This window comes from Chionomys nivalis, chromosome 3, assembly GCF_950005125.1.
Source record: "Chionomys nivalis chromosome 3, mChiNiv1.1, whole genome shotgun sequence".
Taxonomy (NCBI): domain Eukaryota; kingdom Metazoa; phylum Chordata; class Mammalia; order Rodentia; family Cricetidae; genus Chionomys; species Chionomys nivalis.
In genome coordinates this window covers 97,075,238-97,091,040 of record NC_080088.1, presented here as the reverse complement: position 1 = coordinate 97,091,040, position 15,803 = coordinate 97,075,238, and the positions used below count along the sequence as shown (strand labels likewise).

The 15,803-nt window shown below is 50.6% G+C and overlaps 1 protein-coding gene across 2 annotated transcripts; it reads left to right on the top strand.

Moving 5' to 3' along the window:
- Positions 1–1,562: 1,562 nt before the first annotated feature.
- On the top strand, positions 1,563–15,108 carry Fis1 (fission, mitochondrial 1). Of its 2 annotated transcripts, none has more exons than XM_057765560.1 (5): positions 1,563–1,824; positions 11,543–11,675; positions 14,060–14,136; positions 14,560–14,665; positions 14,787–15,108. In XM_057765560.1, the coding sequence occupies exons 1-5, from the start codon at positions 1,801–1,803 to the stop codon at positions 14,882–14,884; spliced, it is 438 nt and encodes a 145-aa protein (XP_057621543.1). In that variant the 5' UTR covers positions 1,563–1,800; the 3' UTR covers positions 14,885–15,108. The 2 variants fall into 2 exon arrangements, with proteins under 2 accessions (XP_057621543.1, XP_057621542.1); XM_057765559.1 differs by lacking the exon at positions 1,563–1,824 and adding an exon at positions 10,674–10,830.
- Positions 15,109–15,803: the final 695 nt, after the last annotated feature.

Genomic DNA, 15,803 nt, shown 5'->3' with positions numbered 1-15,803 from the left:
TAGACGCCAAAGATGACCATAGCTGCCAAGTACCAGGGGCTCTGCTGGTTAAAGCCCAGCGCAGTAAACCCAGACTGTGCACCTAAGAGCCAGCCACTGGCTCCTAAAGCCTGGAGCTACAGGCCCCTAGTTTTCACGACTTAAGTTCTGGGTCTGTCAGCATTTAAGAACTTCTCCTCGCCCACCCACAATTCCTGTCCACTGGCAGAGCAAAAGAGCCCCAGCCAGAAAGCTATGACAGCTTTAAGTAGTTTATCCAAAATCCTCTAAAGGTAGCTTCAGGTCTCTTAGTTATCGTAGGGAATTGCCTGTGAGCCAAGGCCTGTGATCTTATCTCCACACAAGAGATGCTTAGTTGGTAACCGGCTAGTCATGCGAGCATGAAGACCTGAGTCTGAATGCCCAGAATCCACGTAAAGAGCTAAAGAGCTCTGCATGGTGGGGCAGGCATTTGTAACCCAGTGCTGGAGAGCCGGGGGCGGGGAGGAGGGTCCTGGGGCTCGCTGGTCAGGCAGACTATTTGGTGAGCTCCAGGTTGGAGGGTTAATTACTGCAAAGCCTCAGATGGACAGGAAAGTTGACTTGCCTGATAAGGAGCTGATCCACATAGCAAACCCACTAGTATCTACCACTTTGACACTACAGGGAACTGACCTGCAGATGGAACCCTCTATCCGCTAAGGGCTCCCTTCCCATCCATGCCATTCACACTGTCCCGAGGAGAGACTGTGTTCAGCTGTTCTGGCTAAAGAACACGTAGGCTTCTGGAGATGCCTGTCACTTCTATCAAACACAGGTTCAGTGAGAGAATTTGTCTCAAAAAAAAAAAAAAAAAAAAAAAAAAAAAAAAAAAAACAAGACAGACGGAGAGCAGGCAGGCGGGTCTGTGAGTTGGGAGCCAGCCTCAAGTACACAAGGCATTCCAGATCGAACAGGACTTCATAGCGGGACCATCACAAAAACAAAAAGAGGGACTGAAGAGGAAACCCAAGTCGGACTTCTAGATTCCACAGGCATTCACACACGTATACACCACACACACACACACACACACCCTAATTTAAAATAATAATAAATCATTTTTATTACATTTTATATTGTGTATGTGCACACCACAAGGTGCATGTATGGAGATCAGAGAATAACTTACAGCAGTCAGCTCTCGCCTTTGACCATGTGGCTCCCGGGTATCGAACTCAGGTGATCAGGCTTGGCGGCAAGCACCTGTACCCGCTGAGCCATTTTGTGGGTCTGTAAAAATAATCTAAAAATCTGATAGATGGAGAGACTCTCTTTCCAGCATCCGGTCGCGCCCCGCCCTCTTCGCTCCGCCCCGCCCCCTTGTAGGACAGCTTGTGCTCACTGGCCATTGTGGTCCTCTCGCTCCGCCCTTGATCCCGCCTCCCTGCGGAGGACAGCGACTGCGCAGACGCAATGACTTCCTCTTCCCAATGGAGGGGCTCCCGGTCCTCCAGATCACCAAGCCGGCTTCCTAGAGCAGCCCCTGCAGAGGTGCCACCCGGAAGTTCAGACTCCCAGAGGGGACCCAAGCGTGCTTTCCGTAAAGCTCGCCCTCCTCCCTCTACCCTGAGGCTGGCCTCAGGTGGCTGTCCTTTGACAGGAAAGATGAACGAGGCCCATTGGCTGTCGCATGAAGGGTCGCAGGGCTGCGTGGTAAGGGATGAACCCCCCAGAGAGCCTATGGAGAACAGCCTGGGCCTAGCCCTGGCTCTAGTTGATCGCTACGGATAAAATCAAAGGAGGCTGTTATGAGATCATCCTCGGGTGCAGGGTACCTGGATGCCCAGAGATGAAGCTGCAAGGGTAAGTGGGGTCGATGCTGAGGGTTGAGACATTCAAACATTATCTTGAGTAGCCTTTTATTTATTTATTTATTCATTCATTCATTCATTTATTTATTTATTTATTTATTTTTTGAAGCAAGGTCTTGCCATGTAGCCCAGGCCAGCCTGGAACTCAGGAATCCCCCTGCCTTAGTCTCCCAAGTGCTAGGGCCATAGGCATGCATCACCACTACTCTCGGCTGTAAACGGTATTTCAATAAGGGCATTGGCGCTTCTATTTTGGCCACGAAATGCAGCTCGTGCCAGACTGGGTTGGACTGTGTTGACTGGAAGCAGGAACTATCTGATTATATAAGTATTAGCTATTCTGGCTCTTCCACGACGGTGTAGCTTCCATGAGAACAAGGGTTCTCTTTTCCTACCTAGCATTGAGAAGAATGCCTGGCACATAGTAGCTGCTTAATAAATAGTGTGGGTGGTTTTACTCTAGATGCTACATCTTCAGTTACCGCATTGCCAGAGCAACTGAGAAGTAGAAGAAAGGTAACTGAAGGTTGGAAGATATCAAAAGCGGCATCCCTCTCAGGAGGATTTGCTGAGCATCCTGAACTGACCCCTGGCACAGGCTCCGGATGAGGTCAAGAGAGGGGCCCAGAGCCCAGAATCCGGACCACAGCTAAATTTAGTCTCACCGACCTTCAGTGTCCCTGTCCTTTGTGCCCACACCCATGCCAGTGTTGGAAAATGTTTTCTTTTTTTTTTTTTTTTAATGTTACCATCTACAGGTGCAAAGCCAATATGCTTGTGCTGTTTAAGCCGTCTGTAGCATCATTTAATCATTTAATAAGACCATTTGCTATGGTTTCCCGCTCAGTCGATGCAGGATGAGTATCTTCGTGCCTGCCTGTCCTTTTCTTCCCTTTCACTGAACATTTTCCCAAAGAGTATATTACTTAACCAAATTATATTGTCTTACTGCTTCTTAGGTTACTTCCTGTGTATTAACTTTCTAGAAAGTTAATAGTGATGATGAGCATTCCTATAAATAGAAACAAGGCGGGCTGGAGAGATGGCTCAGAGGTTAAGAGCATTGCCCGCTCTTCCAAAGGTCCTGAGTTCAATTCCCAGCCACCACATGGTGGCTCACAACCATCTGTAATGGGGGTCTGGTGCCCTCTTCTGGCCTGCAGGCATACACACAGACAGAATATTGTATACATAACAAATAAATAATGTTTAAAAAAAAAATAGAAACAAGGCTTCAAAGCTGACCTGGGTATTGGGACCCTGCCTCCCATATATATGTATACGTGTGTGTGTGTACACATGCATGTATGTGTCTGTACATATACATGTTGAGCAGGTGAAATGTCTTTGTTCATAAAGGCACTTGTCAAGGCTGGTGACCTGTGTTTAATCTCCAACACCCACATAAAAGCCGTATTCTTGTGCACATCTGTAATCCTAGCGCTGGGGGTGGGGACAGGTAGATCCAGGGCAAAGTAGCCAGTCTACTGGGTACACTCGGGGTTCAGAGAGAGAGACCCGGTCTATAAGGTTGGGGGCAGTAGTGGAAGAGATTGGATGCCAGCGTCTGGCCTCCACATGCACCCACACACACACACACACACACAAACACACTCTCTCTAATAATAATTTTTAAAAGTTAATAATGAGGGGGTGGAGTTGGCTCATAGGTTAAGAGCACTTGTTGCTCTTGCAGAAGACCCAAGTTCAAGTCCCAGCACCCACATGGTGATTCACAACCATCCATAATTCTAGTTCCAAGTTATCCAACACCATCTTCTGACCTCTGAGGGCACCAGGCCTATATGTGATACACATTTACACATGCACATCCGTACACATAAAATGAAAAACAATTGTTTCTAAAGTTACTAATGACAAGAATCTGTCTCCTCAATAATTACGGCTTGAGTGTCTACTGGTGGTAGGCACTGAACTGGACTCGGGAAGAGCAGACAGATGTAGATCCTGCCCTCGGGTACCACCCAGCCTAAGGCAAGAGGCCAGGACTCAGCCCATGATCAACACAAGTGGCCGATGGCACACTGAAAAACAGCACAGAGCAAACAGCCACTAGCACTGAGGATGAAATCAGATTTCAGTTTCAGGAGAGGGGGCAATGGTGCTGGGGAGTAATTTTAGAACTGCACCCCCTTCAAAACCGGTTCTTTGCGATGGCTTCGCCTGGGTTGGGTTCTGAATTAACATTCACTGTGACTTCCTTCTTCCCCTCTAGTTGGAGACAGTGAACAAGTACTTCCAAACTTAGGGACCAGTGAGATGGCTCAGCGGTGTGCTGGGAACAGGGAACTGCAGTTGAGAAAATGGCTCCATCAGATTGGCATGTGCAAGTCTGTGGGGCATTTTCTTGAATTTCAATGGGAGAGGGCCCAGTCCAATGTGGATGGCGCCATCCCTGGGCTGGTGGTCCTGGTTCTATAAGAAAGCAGGCTGAACGAGCTATGAGGGGCAAGCCAGTAGGCAGCACAGCTCCGTGACCTCTGCCTCTGGGTCCCTGCCCTGCTCTTCCCCCCAGTAATGGATGATGTTTGGGATGTAAACCAGATAAACCCTTTCCTCCCTAAATTGCTTTTGGTCACGGTCTGTAGCAGCAATAAAATGTAACTAGGAGGCACGGGTAAAGTGCTTGCCACGAAGCCAGACAACCTGCATTTGATCCCGAGACCACGTAGTGGGAGAGAGAACTGAGTCCTCCTGCAGGTTTTCCTCCGACCTCCACGTGGACATTATGACATGCGCACCTGCTGGCCATGGTGGTGCACACTTTTAATCCTAGGAAAGCAGAGGTAGGTGGATCTCTGTCAGTTCGAGGCCTTCTAGATCAAACAGGGCTACATAGGAAAAGAAAAACACAAAAACGGAGTATAGACTGAGGCATACACTTTGTTATAGAGGAGTAACTGTACGTAACTGACTTTGCCTCCTGCATGGGCTCTAAACACATAGATAGCCCCTTCTGTCTTTTCTCATCTAAAGTGTCAGTAAGAACCAGGTGCAGAATTGAAGGCAGCTTTGGTTCAAAGCAAGTAGAAGAGGAGATGGGGGTGTTGCTCAGCCAGTAGGGTGCTCACTACGCATGTGTGAAATCCTGCATGAACTCCTGCATTCCCCTCCCCAGCACCACATAAACCAGAAGTGGTGGTACCACACCAGTAATCCCAGCTCTTGAGAGGTGGGAGCAGGAAGATCAGACAGACGTTCAGAGTTAGCCTGAGCTACCTAGTGAGTTTGAGGCTAGCCTGAGCTAGAGACTGGGAAGGAAGGAAAACAAGCCGGGAAAACATGGACTGAGAGAATGAAAACCTCCTTTAAGGCACAACTGAGGTTAAAAATCCCAGGTCCGGGGCGGAGAGATACTGAGTAGGTGAAGAACTTGCTGAACAGGCCTGACGCCCCAGTGATCCCCTCCACCATGTTAAGTGGGAGAACCAACTTTACAGAATTGTCCTCCGCTCTCCATACTTGTGTTACGGCCTTTGTCATGCACATTAGACTCCACGTGAGAACAGTAACTTTCTAGAGCCTTTTTTCTTATGTCTCAGAGGCCTATCCCAAGGAGGAGTTGAAGGGTGTCCATCAGGTCTGCCAAGACAGAAACATCTGTCAACCTGGTCTCCTCTCACAGTTTCGCCAACTCCCTCTGGTCAGATTTCCTGAAGTCCTTGTGTGTTTCTGTTCAGTGCTAGGGATAGAACCCAGGCAGCTGCAAATGCTCTACCACTGAGCCACACCCCAGCCCCTCACTGGGGGATTCTAGGCAGGGGCTCTACCACTGAACCACACCCCAGCCCCTCACTGGGGGATTCTAGGCAGGTGCCCTACCACTGAGCAACACCCCAGCCCTCTCTTGGGGGTTAGCCAGTGCTCTGTGACCAAGTTATATCCTCAGCCTTCTTTTTCATTTGTTTGTTTTTGAGATAAGGTCTTTCTAGTTAGCTCTGGCTGGCCTGGAACTCACTGAATAGACCAGGTTGGGCTTGAGCTCATAGAGATCCTCCTGCCTCCAATTCTTGAGTGTTGGGATTAAAGATGTGCGTCACCGCACCCAGCTTTAGTTGTTTGTTTGCTGTTTATTTTTTATAGTTATTTTATTTGGGGCAGGAGAATGGTTCCACAGTTAAGATCACTTGCTGCTCTTACAGAAGACCTGGGTTCAGTTCCCATCACCCATATGGTGGCTCACAACCTTACATAACTCCAGTTTTGAGGGATCTGATCCCCTCTTCCAACTTCCGATGGCACTAGTCATGCACACGGTGCACATATATACATGCAGACAAAACATTCATGCATATAAAATAAATTAATTATTTTATTTTTATTATGTGTATCTGTGTGTGAGTGTGTGCACATGACATGATGCAGGTGTCCTTGGAGACCAGAGGTGTTTCACATCTTCTGGGACCATTGTGGTTGCTGGGAACCAAATATGGGTCTTCTGCAAGAGAATTAAGTTCTCCTAACCACTACCACTGAACAACACACACACACACCTTTCATTATTTTGAGACATGGTCTCATTAAAGTTCGCTTGGCCTTGAATTCATTCTTTGATCCTGGTGGGCCCTTAGCTTGTGACCCCCTTGCCTGCTCCTGCAGTAACTAGGATCTGGGCTCACAGCCTCCAGGTCCAGAGTGCCCTTGCCCTTGTCGGCCTGGAATTTGCTCCCATTTGCCTGCTTTGGTCCTTCCTTCCCATTGTTACGCCAGAATCCCGCTTCCTCTGAGCGCATCACTGCGTCCTACAGCAGCTTCCTTTCTTTGGTCCCTTTTCTGTAATGTTTCATTGCGCCTTCATCTCCTGTGTGGGTTCTGGTTTTCTTTCCCTTCTTTCCCTCCTCATTTGTTCATTTATAGTGGAGGGGCTGAGTGTGGAGGCACCAGGACAGCTTAGTGAAAATCAGCTCTTTCCACCAGGTGGGTGCCAGGGACCAAGCTCAGTCATCAGCCTTGGCAGTTAGCACCTTTACCGACGGAGCCGTGTTTTTGTGCCAGTGATCAAGCCCTGGGCTCATGCTTACTAGGCAGCACCCTGCACACTGAGCTACAGCCTAAGCCCCCACTTAAACGAGAAAACGATTTCTCTCCTCTCAAAACCTCACACAAACTTGGGTTCAAAATTCTCCAGATCCCAGGTGATTCTCCATTTTGTGGACCCTATCTTGGGGTCTCCCCTATGCTGGCATCTGAACCCACAAGTTACAGCACTCAGTCCGTCAAGACATTGCCTGCTTCAGATGGCCCTCATGAGCCCCAGGTTGCCCCTGCACCTCCGCGTGCCTAGTTTTCAGGTTGAGCGCTGTGACAGCTGAGAGATTCAAGGGAGCGCTGCCATCACTGCTTTCTTAGGGAATTACAACTCAGGATGGCCAACTGGAAGACGTGCGTGGGCATAGAGGGTAATTCATGCATGGCCTTCATGATACTTCCACGTGATCACCAGCTCAGAAGCCCTGCACTGCAGTTGAGAGCCTTTTATGGCAGCTTCACTCCCCTAATGAACAAGGGGTAGGTAAGGCACAGAGATTCAAACTTTTCATCTGGGCTGTGGTCTTCTGGAGGGGCTTCTGTCCTGAAGCTACCTAGGATCCACCAGAATCCACCTCATGAGAATGAAAGAGTTCTCATTCCTCAGGAAGACCCAAGGGATTCAGGACTAGGATGTTCCTGTGACACCCCTCAGGGATTTTATGTGGGCATGGTAACCCACACCTTTAATCCCAGCACTTAAGAGACAGAGGAGGTGAATTTCTATGAGTTTAAGATTATCCTGGGAGCCGGGCGGTGGTGGCGCACGCCTTTAATCCCAGCACTTGGGAGGCAGAGGTAGGCGGATCTCTGTGAGTTCGAGACCAGCCTGGTCTACAAGAGCTAGTTCCAGGACAGGCTCCAAAGCCACAGAGAAACCCTGTCTCGAAAAACCAAAAAAAAAAAAAAAAAAAAAAAAAAAAAAAAGATTATCCTGGGCCATGTAGGCCATTCAGGGACAGCCAGGGCTACGTAGTGAAAATACTGCCTCAAAAAAACAAAACCCAGGGATCTTACCAACATTGCGTCAGAGTGATCTATATACATCTATCACTTTGTCACCCTGTTTGGGGTTTTGTTTTTTATTTTTAAAAAATTTAATTATGTGTATATGATGTGTGGAGAAACCCCCAGAAACCAGAGGCATCAGATCCACAGAACTGGAGTTACAGAAGGTTGTAAACCATCTGACATGAGAATTGGGAACTGAGCTCAGGTCTTCTGGAAGGGCAGGCTGTTTTCTTCGTTCTTTATTTTATGTGTTTTGGTGTTTTGAGACAGGATCTTTCTGCATGGCTCTGGCTGTCCTGAAACTCACTCTGTAGACCAGGCTGGCCTCAAACTCACAGAGATCCACCTGCCTCCCAAGTGCTGGGATTAAAGGCCTGTATCATCACACTTGGCCAGACTGTTTCTTAAGTACTAAGCTATCTCTAGCTCATTTTTCTTTTTTCTTTTTTCTTTTTGGTTTTTCGAGACAGGGTTTCTCTGTAGCTACGAAGCCTGTCCTGGAACTAGCTCTTGTAGACCAGGCTGGTCTCGAACTCACAGAGATTCACCTGCCTCTGCCTCCCAAGTGCTGGGAGACAGGATCTTGACCTGAACCCATAGAAGTAAAGGTGTCATGGGGCAGGACTGGGAGTGAGAATAAAGAAGACAGACAGCTGGGACCGGGAGGTGCTGCTGAAGTTGGTGGCTTATGCTGAGCCATTAAGAAAGAAATACAGCATCTTACACAGTATTTGTAAGGGGAGAATGGGCCAAAGTAGCAGAGAGCTAAATCAGACGATGCTGGCAAAGAGAATACATGATACCTCAGACACGTACATCTGCCCAAGGACTGATAGCCACAGCCCACGGGGAAGAACAGGATCCCAATAAGCTGCAGTCTTCACTCCTTCGCCGCATGGGCCCCAGCCTCAGACCTACCAAGCCTGCTTCTGGACAATGACACACAAATAACCTCCCCTTTGTCTTTTTATTCGGGCCTCCGAGAAAGCCTTGGATTCTCAGTCTCCCGACAGGGTCTCGTGTACCCTAGACTGGATCTGAAGTAGCTGTGTAGCCAAGGATGGCCTTAAACTTACTGATCCCCCTGCCAGTGCCAGGATTTTAGGCCTGCACCACCATTCTCAACTCTGCTTCTGTTTATTTTATGCCCCCAGTGTAGATGCATGGGGACGGGAGTTTGATTTCTATCGGGGTCAATCTCGGTACTTAGTGAGCAGCGTATAGAAAGTACTCATCATGAACGAAGAGTCAGCCAGTAAGCAAGGGGCAGGGGTAGAAGGAATACCAGGGGCTGCACGTGCAGAGGGCCTCTGTTCGTTGCAGGTTTCAGAATCATAGGGCGGGGCAGTGAGTGTGCCAACCAATCTATCAACTCGACACACAAGCTAGAGTTATCTGAATGGAGGGACCATCAGTCGAGAAAATGCCTGCATAAGATCCAGCTGTAAGGCATTTTCTTTATTAGTGATTGATGGCGGAGGGCCCAGCCCGTTGTGATTTCTGGACTGGCGGGCCTGGGTTCTATAGGAAAGCAGGCTGAGCAAGCCAGGGGAAGCAAGCCAGTGAGCAGCATCCTTCGTGGCCTCTGCATCAGCTGCAGACTCCCAGGTTCCTGCCCTGCTTGAGTCCTGTCCTGACTTCCTTTGATGTTGAACTGTGATGTGTGTGTGTCAGCCCAAGGAACCCTTTCCTCCCCAGGCTGTGCTGTTTCATCACAGCCATTGCAACCCTGACTCGGGCAGTGAGAAAATCTGTCTCAAAAAACAAACCCAGGTGGTTGGCACCTAAGGCGTGATATCTAAGGCTGACTTTGGGCCTCAGGAGCATGCGCACACACGGAAGGGAGGGGGAATTTGTGCAGCCACAAATAGGGTTTTGGTAATTACTTTCTTCATATTTGGCAAAAATGCATTAGGCTGCTGGGTATGGTGGTATACAGCTTGGGAGGCAGGGGCAGACAGAGCTCAGAGTTTTAAGGCAAGACAGTGCAACATAGGAAGACTCTGTCTCAAAAAACATAACAACAGAAAAGGGTGCTGAATCTTTGAGTATTAAATTCCATTGTGGGCCTGAAGGGCAAGATGAAAGGCCCAGACTGTTTACCACGTACTGCACCTAATACTAAAATACCAGAAGTTAGCACGCATCCCTTCTCCTCAGGCCGAAGGCCTCGGGTCCTCAGTTACCCCAAGAAGATAGTTTGGCTAAATTACATTGGAAAGATCTGACCCTGCAAGAGCTAACTTTTATTTTTAATTATGTGCATACCTATGTGTCTGCATGAGGACACATTGCACAGGAGTGCAGTTATGGGGGGGGGGGCGTCAAAAAAGGGCACTGGATTCCATGGAGCTGGAGTCACAGGCAGCTGTGAGCCAGTGTGAGCGCTAGGAGCTGAACTTGGCTCCTCTGCAAGAGCAGTATGGGCCTTTGACCCCTGCACTGTCTCTCTTGCCCCATCAGCTTTTCTTCATATTACTCTTAGTATCCACTGTGGTCATGTGCCCCAAGTCTGTGGGGAAATAGTTACCAAATCCTCTTGTAGTGTGTAAGCCAAGGCCCTCGGGTCCCTGGTACCCATTAGGATTTTGTTGCAAACACTGAAGATAAATAGCTTCCAGGGGTCTACGGATCCAGCACAGTGAGGGGCTGTTAGACTGGTCGCTAGGATAACGTGATCCTCCAAGGAGGTAGGGTCTAGCTAGGGTACCAGAGGAGGCCAAAGGCAGAGGAACCCAGCGTAGGCGCTAGCGCCACCGCCCGCCCCGGCACAGGAGGAAGGGGCGGGGCCTCCACAGGTCGTTGCCGGAAGTGCCTCTCCGTCCCTGACACTGGACCATGGAGACCGTGGCCCAGTAGAGACCTTAGTGTGAGGCTTGCAGGCGCAGTGGCCATGGAGGCCGTGCTGAACGAGCTGGTGTCCGTGGAGGATCTGAAGGTGAGGCCTGGGACATAGGAGGAGAGCAGATTCGGCAAGGGCAGCTCCTGAGGAGAGCTAGCCGAGGCGGAGCACTACCGGCTTCGACTTGTTGGGGAAGCTGGACTACGGCTCCCAGCAGCCTCTGCGGTATCCTGCTTTTTGTGGGTACCTGCGCTGTGTTCCTCGGCCTGGTGGGAGTTGAAGTTTCCAGGGTTTCGGCACCTCAGCCTTGAGGCCTTGAGTCTTAGGGGGCTAAGTGTGATGCAGAGTTGGGAATTTGGAGTACTCATGCAGGCGATGAGGTAGCATAGTCACCGGCATACGCTTTTGCTAGTGTTGAGTCCGGCATGGTTCACTGCATGACTAGCCTTCGTCCTTGCAGTGTCGTTTTCTTTCCTCTTCTAGAACTATAGTGAGGCAGATCCAGGTCCAAAAGAATGGGGGTGGAAAGGGACCAGCAACCGTAAGCGAAGGTCGCGTAGGAGGTCATTTAGCTGCTGGGGCAGTATGTTTACTGTTCAGCCTCTTGGGGTCAGCTAGTCCAGGAGCAGTGCCCGCAGCTGCCACCAGGTGGCATCTCCACTTGGTACCACTAGGGGCTGGGTGCAGGGACCTTCAGAGGGGAGGGCACAGAGCCTGGGTACCAAGGATCTGCAAGGGGAAGGTGGTTCAGCTGGGGAACGCTGGATGCCCTTTGCTTATAAATGATGTCTTTTCTCTCTAATGACAGAATTTTGAAAGGAAATTTCAGTCTGAGCAGGCGGCTGGCTCAGTATCCAAAAGCACACAGTTTGAGTACGCCTGGTGCCTGGTGCGAAGCAAATACAATGATGACATCCGTAAAGGCATCATGCTCCTGGAGGGTAAGGCGCTGGGTCCCTTGACCTCACCCCTCCAGGATCCTTTTCAACATGGAACCCTCACCCCATGGCTCATTCGTCACCCAGTAACCACCAGTAACTTCACCGCAGCAGAGGACTAGGTTGCTCCTCTGTATCCCCAATTTCAACATCCAGACATTCATTATGATGTAAGATGCTGTGGGGAAAAAATACATGTTCTCAGGCAACTCAGAGTGCTTCTGTGCAGGTATGAAGACCTGAGTTCGAATCCCCAGCTCCCATGGAAAAAGCTGATAGTTGTGGTTGCAAATGTCTGTATAGAGAATAGAAATGAGGTATTGCTGGGGGCTTTCTTGCTGCAGTCTTAGCCCCGGTGCAGAGGAAGACTCTTTCTCAAGGGAATGGGGTAGAGAGTGCCTCTGGTCTGTGTGTGCATGTGCACACAGCTACACGTACATAGCACACACACGGTATCCACGTAACATTTCTTGTTCGGTTATTAATTGCTGTTAATGTAGCATTTATATTGTGTTGGTTAGCTGTAATTAAGAAAGTTCTAGAGATTAGAATATCTGTGGGGCTGTTGTATTAAGGGCATGTGATCCCAGCGCTCCAAAGGTGGAGGCATGGGGACGTGACTGCAGAGATGAAAGCAGGAAGTTGAAGGCCAGAGTCAGCTACGTACCGATCAAACTCGAGGTCAGCCAGGGCTACCCCCGAGCTCCCTGTCTTAAAAAGGCATCTTTGGGGAATACAGCTAGGTTCTAAGCAAATACTGTTTAATTTTATATAAGGGCCTTTATATCTGTAGGTTTGGGAATCTGAGGGGCATCTTGGGATATTGCCAGAGGCAATCAAAGAATAATACTAACAAAGATGCCTGTGTCATTTAGTTTTTGATTTTGAAACTTTGTATAGCTTGGGACGCTTCCACGTCTGCTTCAGCCACCTTAGTGCTGGGAAGTGATCTGTGAGGTCCGGGATCCTCGTAAAAGCAAATGCTGTCCCCTACTTGGATCAGTTCGGATTCTTCAGGTTTCTTGTGTAGCAGGACACAACAGGAAAAGTGGTGTTGGAGTGTCTGAGTCTCATGAGCGGCGCAGTGCAGACACCGAGAAGGTCTCAGCACCGTAAAACTTGACCTCAAAGGACGGATGCGTGCACCTGTAGCTCCAGCGCTCAGGAGCCCCAGGCACCTGACAGGGTTTCTCTGTAGCTACGAAGCCTGTCCTGGAACTAGCTCTTGTAGACCAGGCTGGCCTCGAACTCACAGTGATCCGCCTGCCTCTGCCTCTGCCTCTGCCTCCCGGGTGCTGGGATTAAAGGCATGCGCCACCACCGCCCGGCTGTCTGCCTACTTTTAAGACAGGATTTCTTCTTGTAGTCCAGGCTGTCCTGGAACTCACTCTGTAGATCAGACTAGTCTCAAACTCACAGAGATCCTCCTGCCTGTCTCTCCAGTACTGGGGTTAAATGTGTGCACCACCATTGATAGCTCTGAGTCCTAATCTTAACTCCTCCCTATCCCACACACACGGAGAGAGAGAAAATTAAAAAAAAAAAAAAAGTCAGGTGAGGGTCACTCGGAAAATTAAGAGAAAAGGATGTGTTGTAGTGGTGTGTGTCTTTAGTTCCAGGACTCAGGAGGCAGAGGCAGGTGGGTCTCTGTGAGTTCGAGGACAGCCTGGTCTACAGAGTGAGTTCCAGGACAGACAGGGCTACACAGAGACACCCCATCTCGGGGAAAGGGGAAAGCTCAATCAGCAGAGTGCCTGTCTCCTATGTACGGGACTGAAGCACGGTCCAGTTCCACCCCCCGGGCACCGCAGAAACCAGGTGTGGTCCTGAACTCAGGAGGTGGCAGCAGGAGGGTTAGAGTTCTGGTCGTCCTCAGGTAGCTGACACAAAAGAGGGAATGCAAATGTCAGGCAGGAGTGACCTTGTGGTGACCAGTAGCTGACCAGTGGGGATGCGCCCTTCCATGCAGACTGCAGCAGTGCGGACCAGGTCGCTGGTTCCCAGCATCCACACGGGGCTGTAACTAGAAAGCAGAGGGTGATAGAAGCTGATAATGGAGGTCTAGGACAGTGACCTTCCCAGCTTCCGCACGGGGGTGAGTCAGCGTGGCAGGACCTGTGGGGCGCAGTGTTAAAAAGAGAATCCAGGGGCTGGAGAGACGGCTCAGCAGTTAAGAGCACCAGCTGCTTTTCCCAAGGACCTGGGTTCAACTCCCAGCTACCACACGGCAGCTCACAATTATTTATAACTCTGGTTCCAGAGGATCTGAGTACCCTCACACAGACATGCATGCAGGCAAAACACCAGTGCACATCAAATAAAATAAATATAAATTTAAAAAACAAGAGAGAGAGAATCCATCTTTCTCCTCTCCCTTCTCCCTCTAGAGCTGTTGCCCAAAGGGAACAAAGAGGAACAGCGGGATTATGTCTTCTACCTGGCAGCGGGCAACTACCGACTCAAGGTAAGGCGCAGAGTCCGTCTTCCCATTGCTCAATCCGCTTGAGACCCCCCCAGACAGAGCCCTGGCCCTCAGGAAGTTAGCAGCGGGCAAAGGCTGGGGCTGGGGTGTACGTGCATGGGTATACAGTAATTCCAGGACAGACTCTAAGGGAGGATGAGAGAGTATCAGGGTGTGGAGATCATGGTGACGTCAGGATTGGGGTGCAGCCCCATGCCTGTAGCTGTTATCTCCACTAGCTTATCACCCCCCCACAGCTGGGCTGTTTGTGGACTCTACTCTGTGGGGTGGGGCTGTAGCAGGAGTGGGGGAGGAAGATGAGCCTGAGCTGAGGCCCGCGAAGGACTGACGGCTCTGGGTGGGGGCTGGCGGGCAGCATCCTGAGGAGCGAGCACGTGGTGTGAGGCGCTCTCCCTCTGACTGCAGGAGTATGAGAAGGCCCTAAAGTACGTGCGAGGACTGCTGCAGACTGAGCCCCAGAACACCCAGGCCAAGGAGCTGGAGCGCCTCATTGACAAGGCTATGAAGAAAGGTGACACCCCCCCACAGTTCTTTATCAAACCTACCCCCCTCGAGGGTCCCTGGAGCCCCAACCCCCAGACTCTTCTGTGGGGGGCAGGACCAATCTGCTCACGGCCCCCTCTCTTTTTCAGATGGACTAGTGGGCATGGCCATTGTTGGTGGCATGGCCCTGGGTGTGGCGGGACTGGCCGGACTCATTGGACTAGCTGTCTCCAAGTCCAAATCCTGAAGACAGCCTCACCCACTCTCTGCCCTGGCGCACCCGGGAGCCTGGGGGCCACTGGAAGAGGGTCCTGTCCATCCTCACCATCATCTTCCCTTTTCCTCCCCACCCCTCGTCATCCATCTCTGCAGTCTCCGTGACCTTCAACCTCTCATCCCCCAGCACCTGTTGTTTAGCCCTGAGTCAAGCTTTGCAATGAGTGTAAATAAAATTGGGCTGCGGCTTGGGAACCTCTGTGCCGGAGAGTCTGTTGAGGGAGGAGCGAGTTCACTGGGTGCACTGTGGCCCCCGCTACCCCCCTCCAGGTTCCTCTGCCTACATCCCAGCCCACACCCTTCCTTCCTCCCCTATCCTGAATGCACAAGGCAGGAACAGGGAACAGCTCGGAGTACATGGCCTTTCCATTGCCCCAGAATCCTGGGAGAACAGCAAACAGAAGAGGGAACAGCAGCCTGGGATTTATTACCGTGGTCTCCTCTGACCCACTAAGCCGCCTGGAGTTTTCCACTGCAGGGGGCCCCCACTGGGCTTCCTCCGAAAACCTCCGCCCTTCCCTCCCTTTGTCTTCCTGCCCCCTCCCCTTCCTCTATCCAGTCCTTCTTAGGGGGGCATGGATGGGTGACGTAGTATGAGAGAGGAAGCCCTATGAAGATGCCAGGGGCTGTGGGGGTTGTCGGGCACAGGATACCCCAATCCCAGCCTGTGGGACGGGAGGCAGAGAGCTCACAGATCTCACCCCACGCCCCCTGTGCCAGGCTCTGCGTGGGCCTGTTTGGCTTCCCGGCATACTTATCATTCCACAGCCCCTGCCAGGCTTGCTGGGGGGCGGGGTACCTGGGGGGAGCACGGAGGAGTCTGATGCAGGAAAAGGGTGGGGGTGTCAGAGGGCATGGCTTTGTCTCACATACTCCAGAAAGGGAACCCT